The 14384-nt window shown below is 47.5% G+C and overlaps 6 protein-coding genes across 6 annotated transcripts; 3 read left to right on the top strand and 3 right to left on the bottom strand.

Moving 5' to 3' along the window:
- The first annotated feature begins 2736 nt into the window (after positions 1-2736).
- LOC117894049 (glutamate receptor 1) lies at positions 2737-4915 on the top strand. The gene is made up of 3 exons (XM_034800902.1): positions 2737-3653; positions 3714-4574; positions 4631-4915. Exons 1-3 carry the CDS (start codon positions 2791-2793, stop codon positions 4854-4856), a joined length of 1950 nt encoding a protein of 649 aa, XP_034656793.1. The 5' UTR covers positions 2737-2790; the 3' UTR covers positions 4857-4915.
- Positions 4812-7984, bottom strand: LOC117894048 (pre-mRNA-processing factor 6). The gene is made up of 4 exons (XM_034800901.1): positions 7793-7984; positions 6205-7723; positions 5185-6138; positions 4812-5125 (listed from the first exon to the last, which is right to left on the bottom strand). The coding sequence occupies exons 1-4, from the start codon at positions 7888-7890 to the stop codon at positions 4901-4903; spliced, it is 2796 nt and encodes a 931-aa protein (XP_034656792.1). The 5' UTR covers positions 7891-7984; the 3' UTR covers positions 4812-4900.
- Positions 7985-8012: 28 nt separating this feature from the next.
- Positions 8013-9896, top strand: LOC117894050 (COP9 signalosome complex subunit 1b). Its single transcript, XM_034800903.1, has 2 exons — positions 8013-8167; positions 8235-9896. Exons 1-2 carry the CDS (start codon positions 8135-8137, stop codon positions 9759-9761), a joined length of 1560 nt encoding a protein of 519 aa, XP_034656794.1. The 5' UTR covers positions 8013-8134; the 3' UTR covers positions 9762-9896.
- Positions 9897-9912: 16 nt separating this feature from the next.
- On the bottom strand, positions 9913-11208 carry LOC117894054 (corepressor interacting with RBPJ 1). The gene is made up of 2 exons (XM_034800907.1): positions 11049-11208; positions 9913-10989 (listed from the first exon to the last, which is right to left on the bottom strand). Exons 1-2 carry the CDS (start codon positions 11118-11120, stop codon positions 9949-9951), a joined length of 1113 nt encoding a protein of 370 aa, XP_034656798.1. The 5' UTR covers positions 11121-11208; the 3' UTR covers positions 9913-9948.
- Positions 11209-11491: 283 nt separating this feature from the next.
- Positions 11492-12281, top strand: LOC117894059 (gametocyte-specific factor 1 homolog). Its single transcript, XM_034800912.1, has 2 exons — positions 11492-11740; positions 11811-12281. The coding sequence occupies exons 1-2, from the start codon at positions 11564-11566 to the stop codon at positions 12168-12170; spliced, it is 537 nt and encodes a 178-aa protein (XP_034656803.1). The 5' UTR covers positions 11492-11563; the 3' UTR covers positions 12171-12281.
- Positions 12282-12760: 479 nt separating this feature from the next.
- On the bottom strand, positions 12761-13626 carry LOC117894060 (60S ribosomal protein L26). The gene is made up of 2 exons (XM_034800913.1): positions 13559-13626; positions 12761-13397 (listed from the first exon to the last, which is right to left on the bottom strand). Exon 2 carries the CDS (start codon positions 13377-13379, stop codon positions 12930-12932), a length of 450 nt encoding a protein of 149 aa, XP_034656804.1. The 5' UTR covers positions 13380-13397; positions 13559-13626; the 3' UTR covers positions 12761-12929.
- Between the last annotated feature and the right edge of the window lie 758 nt (positions 13627-14384).

Raw genomic sequence — 14384 nt, 5'->3', positions numbered from 1 at the left:
AACCCCTCCTTGTGCAAATAAAACAGAGCACACAGCAGGGCCAGCCCCGCAGCATCCCTTCTAACCATAGATTTGCATTAATTTACGTTCAGTAAACCAAACAAACATTGATATGTAGGATTTTATGGCAGAGAACAGAACCCCTTCCCCAGTCCATGTGAGCAGGGAATGGAATGCTAAGGGAAAAGCGCAAAATAATAATACTAAAAAATAAATAACAAAAATTAAGTGAACCAACGAATACACACAGCGTGAAAATTATAAAAGTAGTTGAACATGACAGGCGGATGTCCAAGAGCATGGTGGAGATGATTAATAGCCTGACACCATTAAGCGCTGGAAAAATTACTTACAGCACAGGGAGAGGGTTCTCTTTTTATGCAATGGGCTTTAAGGCCAAGTGGGGAAAAATAATTTAAAGTAAATAATTATATTACAAATTGTTTCTAAAGTAAAACATGATAATTGTTTAACATAAATTGGTTTTTAAATGACTAAATCACAGTTTAAGCTTACGAGGACGATGAAAGTCGCTGCAAAAACAGAGAGGCTATTTAGGCATCCTTTTGGAAAGAATCAATTAAATAGAGACTGTGCTCTACCGCTCAGCAAGCAACAAATGGAACGTTAATTATACTTAAAGATACCTACAGTATAAGTACATTTATGTTAGCAATTTTATGAGTAAAAAATAAAAAAAAAAAAAAAATAATAATAATAATAATAATAGATTTGCATGTTCAATGCTCTTGCAATTCTAGTCGTTCCAGGTCTAGTCGCAAGCTGTTTGATGATTTCCATGACTTACCGAAATATTATATTATTTTTTTATAATTTAACTTTTTTTATAGTTGGAATTTATTTTTAGAGAGTAGATCCTTAATAATGAGAATTTCTGATAAGTCTAGTCCATGCATGTCTCTACAAAGTGGCTTGAATGTTACAAAATTATGATCGTAATTTTTTAAAAATTGAATTAAAGACTGTCGCACTGTTACAAAAATTCCTTGGTTTATAGTAGCAAAACATATACATATGTATGTATGTACATACATATGTATGTATGTTTGCATTTTTCTTGTCAAAAAAATAAGTCCAGGATAGTATCTCCTCCCCCAAAAAAACAGTTTCCCATTTATCTTATAGCATAAGTCAATTTGGCATTCCTTTCCTTTCAGGCTTCAATTGTTTTGAAAAATGTTCTCAACGAAACATCTATTGAAAGTTGGTCCAAGTTTTCCCTAGCATGATTATTCAAACAGAATAAAAGGGGAAGAGAACTCGGGGGACAAACTGATTTGTCCTTGTCCGCCTGTCTGTCACTCGCCACTGGCCAAATCTATGTGTGCGAGATAATCTGGTGTTGCAATCAGCGCTTATATCATGGCACTAATGGCATCCACTTTGTATGGCCATTTTCGTAGTACGGACAATCCCTGCCCCCACGCCACAATTTGGCCATTTGTTTTTGCCGTTGTTGCCTGCTTTTTTGTTGTGTTGCTGTTTCCTTTTGGCCCTGTTTGCCGAGAGGAGAGAAACGCTTCAATAACTTTATCACTTTTAATTGGATTTTTCTTTATAGTCAACGCATGTCTTAGGCGGGCTAACACATGTTCAGATTGTAATTGTGTTAATGTCGGCAGCATATTCCTATCTCACTCTATCTCTCTTTATCTCTGTGTGTGTGTCTTTTGGCTTGTTTTGTTTTTGTTATTGTTTTTGCCATATTGTCGGCTTGTGACATCAGGCTAATACCCATTTTCCTTGTTGCTTTCCCTGCCGGCGCATGTACCATGTAGCCCCCAAGTCTGGTCAAATTTTTCTCTTGCTTTCCGATGTTGTGTTGTATTTTCCTTTCAATTTTCTTAATTGCTTCTTAATGCAAATGCCTTAAGGCTGAGATTCGTGCGCTTTAACCAATTTTTTGCAGCAGCTTAAAGGAGAAAATGGTTTTAAGATGGGAAAATGTGTAAGAAATGTGGAAACTGTTGCAAAATAATTTTTGTAGCATGTCAAGAAATTATATTCTTCACATCTTTACATCAGCTATTCATTTTAGAAGCTACAAATAATTAAAGAAAAGTCTTACAAATAATCCAAAATACATTCCGCAACTCTCAGATTACGTTGAAACGACGTTAGCCCACTGGTCGTGGATAAACTTTTCATTTCAAACCACATTAGTGCAAGCCAAAGACACAACTAACTCATCCAAGTGCTCATCCAAGTTCTGTGGCAACTTTGTCGTCCTGTTCGCCACGCAATCGACACGTAATTGACTTTGTGCCGCACTTTGGCGAACGTCAATTTGTGCGGCACTTGTGCTCGGTACCAATTAAACGCCATCGATGACCAATTGCAGTTGTCCAGAAATTGGCCAAGAAGATTGCTTACCCCAGCGACGTGATGACAGGCAGGATCGACCGCGTGTAGTTCAGTGGAGTGCAATCAATGCATAATTTTAATGCAATTCTTGAATGCAATTACGAATGGGGAATGTCTTTTGGGCTATAAAAGCCATTTGCCCTTTGCTGGGACGAGCTGCGCGTAAATTCCGTAAGGGAAATGCAAAAAATAACAGCGAACACGAAACTCCGGCGGACTCGGGACAGAAACTCGTTAATATTCGAAGTGATGAAGGTTCAACTTATTCGTTGGCATCGCCTGCTGCAGCTCCTGCTCCTGCTGCTGGTTGTCAATGCCTGGCCACGATGTGTCAGTGCCAGCTGGCAGGACAGCAGCAACATCCGCGAGGGAGCAGCAGCGCCATGGGGCAATCAGTTGCCGGATATGCTAGTCGCTTACTATCGCCACCATGGCGTTCACAGTCTGATGCTGGTCGTTTGTCACACGGACATTGGTGAATTAAACCCTCCTTGCATGCAATGTGCTTTCTTTTCGTGTTTTTCGTGGAAATTTATGTCCTTGTTGATTCCCCTTGCAGCTGATGCACGTCTTCGGATGCTTTGGCAGCACTTTAACCTCAACAACATCTATGTGCAGGTCAGTACGGAGCAAACGCTGCGGGACCTTCGGCATGTCGTTGCTCTGGACGAGCTAAGGGAGGCCCCACCGCCGCAGAGTTTCAACGCCAACAACTCTAGCCACTGGCAGACATCGTTCCAGCTCCCAATGCTGCCCTATAAGCTGGGCATCCTCCTCCTCGAATTCAGCAGTTCGTGTGCTCAGAATCTGCTACGTTGGTCTGCCGCCACGGAGCACAACTACTTCACCACGAATCGTTTCTGGTTGCTGCTCACCGAGGATCTCGGGGACATTGATCTGCTGCACGATGCCGAAATATTTATCCCGCCCGACAGCGAGCTGCGCGTGCTCCACTACAGCCAAGAGGAGAGTAACTTTTCAGCCAGCCTTATAGACCTTTACAAAGTGGCTGCCTGGAAGCCACCGAAGCAAACGCTGGTGGGTCAACATCTGCGTAGTGCGCGGCACATCAGCCATGCCCTGCGGCACTTTGGTTCGGCCATCACCTACAGGCAGAATCTGGAGGGGATTGTCTTCAATACGGCCATTGTAATTGCCTTTCCGGATCTGTTTACCAACATTGAGGATCTGTCGCTGCGGCATATCGACACCATATCGAAGGTCAATCATCGACTGATGGTGGAGCTCGCCAATCGCTTGAATATGAGGTGCAATTTTGTACCCAGAAATCAATCTTGTAACGATTTAAATCGCAGATTCCTTTGCAGTTACAACACCTATCAGACCGTCAACTATGGCTGGCGACAGGCGAATGGCTCCTTTGATGGTCTCATGGGTCGCTTTCAGCGCTACGAACTGGACTTTGCCCAGCTGGCGATCTTCATGCGCTTGGATCGGATCGCTCTGTGCGATTTTGTTGCGGAAACGTATCGGGTGCGGGCTGGCATTATGTTCCGACAGCCACCATTGTCCGCTGTGGCAAATATCTTTGCCATGCCCTTCGAGAACGATGTGTGGGCGTCCATACTGTTTCTGCTGATCATAACGACAGTGGTGCTGGTGCTGGAGCTGCTCTTCTCGCCGCACACCCACGACATGGCCTACATGGACACGCTGAACTTTGTCTGGGGTGCCATGTGCCAGCAGGGCTTCTATGTGGAGGTGCGCAATCGCTCGGCCAGGATCATTGTGTTCACCACCTTTGTGGCGGCTCTCTTTCTGTTCACCTCGTTCTCTGCCAACATTGTGGCCCTGCTGCAGAGTCCCTCGGATTCCATCAAATCGCTGGCCGATCTCGGACAGTCCCCACTGGAGATCGGCGTGCAGGACACTCAGTATAACAAGATCTACTTCACAGAGTCCACGGATCCGGTGACCAAGAATCTCTACCACAAGAAGATCGCCTCCAAGGGCGATCATGTTTATATGCGTCCCATTTTAGGCATGGAAAAGATGCGCACGGGCCTCTTTGCCTATCAGGTGGAGCTGCAGGCGGGCTATCAAATTGTCAGCGATACATTCAGTGAGCCGGAGAAGTGTGGCCTAATGGAGCTGGAGCCGTTCCAGCTGCCCATGCTGGCCATTCCCACAAGGAAGAATTTCCCCTACAAAGAACTCATCCGCAGGCAGTGAGAAGCGATTGAGATTCCGATTCCGATTTGCTTCTAATTTGGATTCCTTTCAGATTGCGCTGGCAGCGTGAGGTGAGCCTGGTGAATCGCGAGGACCGCAAGTGGATACCGCAGAAGCCGAAATGTGAGGGCGGCATGGGTGGCTTTGTGTCCATTGGCCTCACCGAATGTCGCTATGCCCTGGGCATCTTTGGCTGTGGCGCAGCGGCCAGCTTTGGTGTTTTTCTCTGGGAGTTCATCTTGAAGCACTTTAGGGGCGTCTTTCGGATGCGGCACTAGGCTGCCACACACAGAGTCATTTATTTAGAAAGTGAAAATTAAAGTTATGTTGGTATGGACAGCTCCTTGACCACGGCACGCAATGCATCCGGCGTCTTGAATTGCCAGTTTTGGATACTTTTGCTCACACGACACCAGGACTCGCCGTGCGTGGGCTCAGCGGCGATGCAACGTTCCAGTACCTCCTGCTGTTGCTGCTCCGTGCCGTGCAGCAGTTCGAATTTGTAGAAATATGCCCAGGCATCACCCAAGTCGGGATCTATTTTAACCTGAAATAAGTATTCGATTAGCAGGGATTTTCTTTGCTTTATCTCACCGTTCTACTCACCGTTCGGTTGAACCAATCCCTGCATTTGGAGAACTTGTGCTCCGACCAAAACAGTTTGGACACCGCCAGCAGCACATGCGGATCGTGCTCACACTTCTTGAGCGCATCCACGGACTTGGTCTTGCGCTGCGGCTTTGTCTCCATAAAGATGGCCTCCGCCCAGAGCTCGCCGGCATTGGGGCACTCCTGCAGCGCGCGGGCCATCATGGTGCTGGCGATTTCCTTGAGTCCTGCACGCAGTTCGACGCGTATGGCCTCCAGCCAAAGCACAGCAACCTTGGGATTGCGCAGGCGACCTCGTTCCAGGATGGAACGGGCTTTTGTCAGCACACCTTTGCGCTCCTCCAGATTGGCGGAGAGCACCCACAGGGGTATCGATGTGGGGCACTTCTTCAGGCCCTGTGTGTAGGTGTTGGCCGCGTCATCGGTGCGCTTCTGCTGCTCCTCGATCTGGCCCTTCATCATCCACAGTTTGGGAAAATCGGGGAACACCTCGACAGCCTCTTCGAGCAGACGCAGCGCCTCATCGAAACGCTCCAGGGCCCACTCCAGCCGAGCCGACTTCATCATCACCCTCGGCGTGGGCGCTGAACCTCTGGCCTTGGCCAGCAGACGACGCGCTCGCTCATACTCGGCATTCTCCGACTCCAACTTGACGGCAGCCAGCCAAATATCCTCGGAATTGGGATTCGCCTGGAAAGCCAACGAAAGAATGCCTCGCGCTGCCGGCACATCCCCCGCCATCCACTTGGATTTGGCGCCCATCAGCCAGAGAATCTCCGATTTGGGACAGTGGGCGACGGCACGCTGCAGCAGCGCCTCCAGCGACTCGCGTGTGCCATGATTCTTCTCAAAGTAGGCAGCACGCAGCCAAATGCTCTTCTTCGAAGGAAACATTTGCAGGGCATGGGCATAGACGGCCCTCGCGCACTCGAACGCGTTCTCCTTGGCGCACTGAAAGAGAAAATTCGTGAGTTGCAAATACAATTAAGATTGGTTCTCATGGCAGGGAATACTCACAAACTCGGCATCATCGATCCAGGTCTGCTTGCGATCCTCCTCCTCCACGCCAATGCCAATGACAGCCTTGACAATGCACTGGCAACAGTGGACAGCGCCCGACTTCTCCGCCTCGATGGCCTCCTGGAACCAGTGATCCCGATTGATCTCCACCCCATTGGCTGTGAGGGAGGTCAGCGAACGATCAACGATCTTCTCCACCATGTGTATGTTGCCATTGGCCTCCTCCAGCTTGGCAGCCGTTGTCCAAATTTGTCGATCTGTGGGTATGTTCTCGCGTGCCTTGTTCAGGACCTTTCGGGCATTTTCGTAGGTCTCGAGGCGGGCCAGTGCCAGCCAGAGCTCGACACTGGTGTTGCAACATTCCACGGCACGAGAGAGCAGAATGCGGGCATCGTCGGGATTCTCCAGCTCGACGGCCGCCTTCCACAGACGCACAGAGTTCGGTATATGCTCCAGGGCCTTGCGGAACACTCGCCGCTTGGCCTTTGTTTCCGTTTCCAAGTCCGCGGCCTTGATCCAAATGCGCACAGAGGTAGGAATGTGACGAGCTGCCTGGGCTATGACCGCCTTGGCCGTGTCAGGCGGCTGCAGACGTGCCGCTTCCAGCCAGAGATCCTCCGACTGGGGATTCATTTCGCAGCCTCTCATTATCAGATTGCGAGCCATCTGCACCTTTCCGGTGACCTCCTCGAGACGAGCAGAAGCTATCCACGCAGGTGGATGGTTGGGATTTGTTTCTCGCACACTTTTAAGCAAGAGGCGAGCCTTCTTGATGTCGTTGATGTCCCCGCCATAGGTGGGAATCATGCTCTGCAAGTCGGTGAGGTAACCCTTCGGATCCACCACTGTTTGCCCCGTCACCGAGTCGGAAACCTGGGACAGCTTCACGTTCATCAACGTATTACGTGCCTGACCAATCTTTCGCAAATCCAAATCACCAGTGGGCGTTAGCATGCCTGGGGTGGCGACGCCCGGCACCATGGACGCCAGGCCAGAGGATGGATCCAGTGTGGAGGATGACTCGCCGCCCAAATTTCTGGACAAAACGCTGTCCGGCAGCGGCGTAAACTTCTCTGCACGGGCATTTCGCTGCTTGCGATTGCGACTGTCGCCCACCTCGGGAATGGTGGACCATTCCTCGGAGGTTACGCCAGACAGTGAGCGCTTTAGGTCGCTAAACTGCTGCTGAATCTTTGGTCTCTCCTGGCGATAGCGCTCCAAGTCTTCGCGCAGTCTACGGTCGCGATACTCTTTGCGCTTCTCGTCCATACGCTTCTCTACAGAATCGTAGATGGCATCCGCCTCCTCGTCGTCCTTGTCGTAGGGATCCTTCGAGAACAGGGAGCCGCTGTAACCACTAAACTCATCATAGTTCGAGTCGTTCAAGTCTTCATCCTCCTCCTCCTCTTCATCTTTTTTCTTACGTTTCGTTGCTGGCGGTGCATGTCGATCGTCGGAGACATCGTTGGCATCACGAGCCGGACCAATATCCGATCGAGTGGTGAAGCCAGTGGCTCTGAAAACGATAAACAAATTAATAAAATATTAAATTTCACCTCCGCCTCCATCGACGCCCAGTACTTACCCACGACCCACGCCGGCCACATAGCCCAAGGGCGCTGGGACACCCAAGAAGTGTTTCTTATTGCGGTTGGCAATTACCGCAGCGGTTATATTCGACATTTTTGTATTTCTTTATCGTTAGTTGTCTATTATTTGGTTGGAAATTTCACAAGCAAAAGAAATTCAATGCGCGGTCTTCTTCTTCCCGGTCAGCAAATAGTGTTGCAAAACGTTCGGTGCCGGATTCCATTGCTGTTAATCGATAACTCATGTTTTTTTGCAAATCAATTTAGACAAAAAAAAGTTAAATATCTCATACAAAGACTATAATTTTATTAAATTTGAACAGCGAAATCGTTGCAATATGCCTGTGCTGCCCATGCCGCCACTGATGCAGGTAAGCTCGATGCGGATCCTGTACAATTTAAGTGATGGTGAAATATTTCTTGCTTGCAAACAAAAAGAACGCCATCGAGCCGATGCAAGTGGATGCGCCGCCGAACGAGGACAATGAAAACAACGAGGAGCAGCAGATCGTGGTGGAGAACCCCAGCATCGACCTGGAGGTGTATGCCAATCAATACAATGGCATTGTGAGACTCCACCGGCTGATGTATGTGGCCGACGTTTGCCCCAGTCTGGCCGTGGAGGCGCTCAAAATGGCCATCACGTATGTACAGACGACGTACAACGTGAATCTCTACCAGCTGCTGCACAAGCGACTGAGCGACTTGAACGCCAGCAATGCCCCTGCACCGCCAGCACCGGCTGCAGATCTGGCACCAGTGCCAGCCGCTGCTCTGCCGGACATAGCCGCCGTGCCGGCAGCAATCGCTTTGCCACCGCTGGCCCAGGGCCAGGCTGGAGAGAAGGATTCGTTTGCCTACGATGCTGTCTGGGTGGACACCAAGATGAAGAAGGCTGCCCTCAAGCTGGAGAAGCTCGATTCGGATCTGAAGAACTACAAGTCGAACTCGATCAAGGAGAGCATTCGGCGAGGCCACGACGACCTGGCCGATCACTATCTGAGCTGCGGGGATCTGACCAATGCTCTGAAGTGCTACTCGCGAGCCCGCGACTACTGCACCAGCGGCAAGCATGTGGTGAACATGTGTCTGAACGTGATCAAAGTTTCCATTTATCTGCAGAACTGGGTCCATGTCATGAGCTACATATCGAAGGCGGAGAGCACCCCAGACTTTGCCGAGGGGTCCAAGGAGGCCAACGCCCAGGTGCACACACGTCTCGAGTGTGCCGCCGGCCTGGCCGAGCTGCAGCAGAAGAAATACAAGGTGGCAGCCAAGCATTTCCTGAACGCCAACTTTGACCATTGCGAGTTCCCCGAAATGATCTCCACCAACAATGTGGCTGTCTATGGTGGGCTCTGCGCGTTGGCTACCTTCGACAGGCCGGAACTGAAGCGTCTGGTGATTGCCTCCACATCGTTCAAGCTGTTCCTCGAGCTGGAGCCGCAGCTGCGCGACATTATATTCAAGTTCTACGAGAGCAAGTACGCCTCGTGCCTGACTCTGCTCGACGAGATTCGGGACAATCTGCTCGTGGACATGTACATAGCGCCGCATGTGAGCACGCTGTACACCAAAATACGCAATCGCGCCCTCATCCAGTACTTCAGTCCCTATATGTCGGCAGAAATGCACAAAATGGCAATGGCCTTCAACTCCTCGGTGGGCGATCTGGAGAACGAGGTGATGCAGCTGATACTGGACGGCCAGATTCAGGCGCGCATCGATTCGCACAACAAGATCCTCTACGCCAAGGAGGCCGATCAGCGCAACAGCACGTTCGAGCGTGCCCTGGTCCTGGGCAAGAAGTATCAGCGCCACACGCGCATGCTCATCCTGCGAGCGGCAATGCTCAAGAGCCACATCCATGTGAAGAGCGTTACCCGCGAGGGCGGCAGCAATCACGGCGCCGAGCTATGCGTCTCCGCTGGCTCCACCACCACGGCCCAGTTGGCGCGCATGTAAAATGGGTTCGCGAATCGATAAACTTCTTAATCTTTTGCAATGGAATTTGGCTTTAGCGTAGCTAATTCTCAACTCATTGCTGCACTCATGGCACTTTACTATTCCGAAGAACCATTAAATCATCTACTCACAAAAGAGAGTTTTTATTGGAAAAAACATTGATAATACATGGGGAAAAACTGTATTCCTAACGCCTGGAGTAATCCCTGCGTTCCCTCTCGCGACGTCTTTCCCTGCTACCTGAGCGGGAGCGCTCTCTACGCTCACTCCGATCATTGCGTCGCCGATGGTAGTCGTCTTCCGACTCTCTCGATCGTTGGGCACCATTTCTCCTTTGGCTTTGTGGCTCCCTGGACTGTAGGTCTTTGTGATGGCTTCTATGGTTGTCTTCCGCATCACTATCTGAGGAGGAGGACGAGGTCGAGCCCTCGCTGTCCAAAGATTTCCTTTCTTTTCTTGCTGATTTCTCCTTTTGGCTGCTCTTGGACTTTTTCTTCTTGCCGTCTTTGTCTTCCCTTTGCTTTTTAGACTTTTTCTTGCTTGGCTTCTTGATGCTCTCGCCCTTGCGCTTCATCCGATCGATCTTCTCTAGCTTTTTGAGCAGCTTTAACTTCTGCTTTTTGGTCAGGGACTTGAGGAACATGAGCTCGGGATTCTGTTGATTGGCATTGGCCTCATCCTCCTCGTCGCTGGGCACCAGCTGGTGCTGCCTCTGGATGGTCTTTATGCTCTGCAGCTCCAACGCTGAACGCTTCATCATCAGACCGTCCTCCTTCATCTGCTCCTCGAGCACGTTCTTGGACATGATGTCGGTGGCCTCCGATTCGGCGTGCAGCTTGCGTGCCTCACTCATGGATATGCTGTACATGCTGCACTCCTTGTCCGTGTTGATGTGCCCCCATTTGTGGCACTTGAGACAGCGCACGTTGCGCACCTGGATGCCAAACGGCTGATCCCGGATCTCGGTGTCGCCCTTGCAGTACGACTCTCGGGGAGCATTGTATTTGCGCTGCCATTCAAACTTGTACTCCGGCTCGTCGTCGTCCTTTTCACGCTCCTTGCGTACTCCTGGCGGCGGCTCGTACATAAAATTGACACTCAGCTTGTCCTTGCTGTCCTTGCTGAGCATTGCCTTGTTCTCGTGCAGGTTTTGCTCCTTCTCATACTGGTTGCGCAGCTCCTCCTGTTTCTTTTTGTAGGCATCGGCCTGTTGTTCCGCCATCCACACCTGGAAAAGCAAGAATTTCCTTCAGATCCCTCAATGAAACGCCATTTCCAAGTACTTACCCTCTTGAGATTATCTCTTGAGGCGGGATGGAAGAATTTCTTGCACATGTAATTGTTGAAACCTTTGCCCATTTTGCTTTTGTGTTTATTCCTTTACTAAAGTCTAAAATATGTATTTCGTAAATTTTACAAATATTTTTCCGAGAGTATTGTTTATTAAGTGCAAGCAAGTGTTGTAAAATTCCAGCGGAAAAGAGATGGTCGTAAATGCAATGAATGTGCTAAACGATGAATCGCTGAATCTTCTTAAAACACAATAGTACTAAGATTTTTGTAATTCAAAGCTCTTCATTTATTTACAAACTTGTTTTAGACTCTCTCACTGATGTATTTTTAAGGGATTGCCTGATATTCGCTCGTTTTAACCATTTAATAACCATCACATATCGGCTCTAATCGAATAACGATTCTCTTTGGGAGATAAGAGTATCGCTTTCCAGCACTCTTTCTGCATGTAGCGCTGGATTCTGAATTTATCTGATTTCGATCTCAAAACGCAATTTATTACCAAAATAATGCAAAGCTTGGAGGAAAGGGATATGGTTTCATGCCCCTACAACAAGGAGCATGTGATGCTGCGTAGAAAATATCAGCAACACATAATGAAATGTCGTGAGATCCACAAAGACACTGTGGAACTTCTTGTGTGTCCGTTCAACAAGGCGCATCTCATACCAGAGCCAGAGTTCTATGTAAGTAATCTTGAAAGAAATCTCATAAACAAAACAAAGCCTGAAGCCATTCCTAATTTTCCTCCCACAGCAACATACCAAAACATGCGACGATCGTAAGATAATTATACAATATCTAACTAGCGAACCAGCTGAACTGCGCGCCGACACACGACACGAGAAAATTGAAGCCGACGAGAATTGGGACGATGATAAGGCGGAGGACTACAATCCGCAGGTTTATTGCGCTCAGGCAAATATAGTACGCGAACCGAACGGAATGTTCCCGGCCCAGCGCAAGGCATTCATTAAAGAGGAACGTCGTCGTCGCGGCGATAACTGTGACGAAGATCAGACCGGCCCCTCCAAATCGCGGGCTGAAAAACGTCCCACACCTTACAATAGCAATCAGCAGCGTTCGAAACGCCGACAATTAAAAAAATATTTGTAATCTTAATATTCAAATAAGAAGACGATGGAATATTCGTCATGTTCCTAGGCATTTGGAGCAGAAATGTTGAAATCCACAAGCAACTCGAATAAAGTGAAAAATGTGCCTTAATTTCCATGCCTTGAATACTATTAAAAGGGACAATCTTAGTATTGAAAGAGATTCCCCTACTCTTGGGTAATAATGTCGCTTTTCCCACAGTGAAGTTGGCTACCAAGTTTGACCAGATGTTTTGGTAATTCCAAGAAGTTTGAAAATTAAGCTATATTGCCTTGCGTTTATCCAAGGTATCATTCCCCTTTTCATGTTCCAGTCATCTTACGACCAAGTTCCTTTGGTATGGGATCCAGTCTTTGCCTTCCAGTTTCAATAACTTGAGATAGATAGATAGTCAGATAGCAAAGTTTTGAAATTAACTTTGTTTGGATCCATAATTGGAGTTGGTACTACGGCTCCGATAATATCCTCATGTCCAAGCAAACCAACATGAATTTAACAAACAAAAAAAGTGTTCACTTATTGAAGACTGCACATCCACGAGTTTCGACATTATCCCCAGCTAATGCAAAAATCAATTAATAATTTGTCCATTTGAAAAATCAACTATTCTTTATTATTAAAGAAATGCGGTCTTTCACTCCACACAAGGTTTTTTTCGCGAATTTGTTTGCTTTGTTTTATAAACTTATCCGTTACGGTAAAAACTGTAAACAGCGACGTCCCATGGGTTTAATATGTGGTCGTTACTGCTAGCGGCATTTACGCTGTCTCCATGGGCTGAGCGGCCGTCTCCTCGGTGTACTTGCCCTTGTCCTTGCCCAGAGCAGCCAGACGTCCCTTGCCGCGACGCTCCAGAATGGCCTTGCGGTCCTTGTCCAGCTTGAGCTTGACAATCAGCACCTTGCTGGGGTGGATGCCCACGTAGACGTTGGTGCCGTTGGCGTTCTCGCGCTGGATCTTCTCAATGTACACGACGAACTTCTTGCGGTAGGACTGGACAACCTTGCCAACCTGGTTACCCTTGAAGTGGCCACGGATCACCTGAACCTCATCGTCCCTGCGAATGGGCATGGAGCGCACATTGTATTTCTGACGCAGCTCCTTGGAGAGGGGAGCGGACATCAGACGACGGCGGATGTGCGATGGGGCCTGGAAGTGGCGCTTGCGGTTCTTCCTGCGCGACGACGACACGAACGGGTTCAGTTTCATTTTGCTTGGCTGTGCGGGCTGTAAACAAAACATGGGCAATGGTCAGTAAAACGATTTCGGAAATTCCGCATAACATCACAGACAACTGCAGTGCCCTTCACGGCACGCATTTTCATTGTTCATCTGCAATAATATGCACGGATGGTACGGCAAATAGCAAATTAAACACGAAAACCTACCTACCGTCGTAAACACAACGAAAAGAAAGAATTTTGACACATGACAGTAGGGTTGTCAAATATATATCAATTTATCGATATTTTTTAAAAATAAAAAATATATTTTTATCGTGACTTATTTTTTCCCAAAATGTCAATATATTGATATGTTTTTGCGATATTTTTTGATATTTTAAGTTCGGTAACAAACAACAGGATCTAAATAAATATATAGGGTATATTGTATTAGTGCACAAAAGTGGATGTATGTAACGCACAAAAGGAAATGTTTCCGACCCCATAAAGAGTATATATAGTCTGTTGTTAGTACTGCGGTGTGCGAGATAGAAATATAATCTGGAGGATTTTAGTAATGTTAAACAGTATGTGGGTGTTTTGAACCAAAAACCATAAACACTTACTCAAAAGAATTACGTATGTAAAGCGAAGAATAGTTGAATAAGTCAAATTAAAAACACAGAAAAGTGGAATAATGATTAAAGATGTTTAAACATATGTAAGGTTTCTGTTTTCTGGTAGCTATTTATTTCCGATGCCCACGGAATTGAATTTTAGAAAATATATACAAGCAAAAATATTTCAATAATATCAAATATATCAATATTTTTGCAGTGATATATTTTATATTATTTTGATATTTTTTCCAAGCAAAAATATCACCGATATGATATTTTTTAAATATTTGACAACCCTAAAAGAATTTTGACACATAAGAGATGACAGCAGTGTGACCGCGGAATTATCGATCAACTATACCGACAGACCCTCGGAAATATACCGGAAATATCGATTGACATGCGCTCATGCTGAAATGTCAAATTCATGC

Source organism: Drosophila subobscura, chromosome J, assembly GCF_008121235.1.
Source record: "Drosophila subobscura isolate 14011-0131.10 chromosome J, UCBerk_Dsub_1.0, whole genome shotgun sequence".
Classification (NCBI taxonomy): domain Eukaryota; kingdom Metazoa; phylum Arthropoda; class Insecta; order Diptera; family Drosophilidae; genus Drosophila; species Drosophila subobscura.
This window is presented reverse-complemented; position numbering and strand designations above follow the sequence as displayed.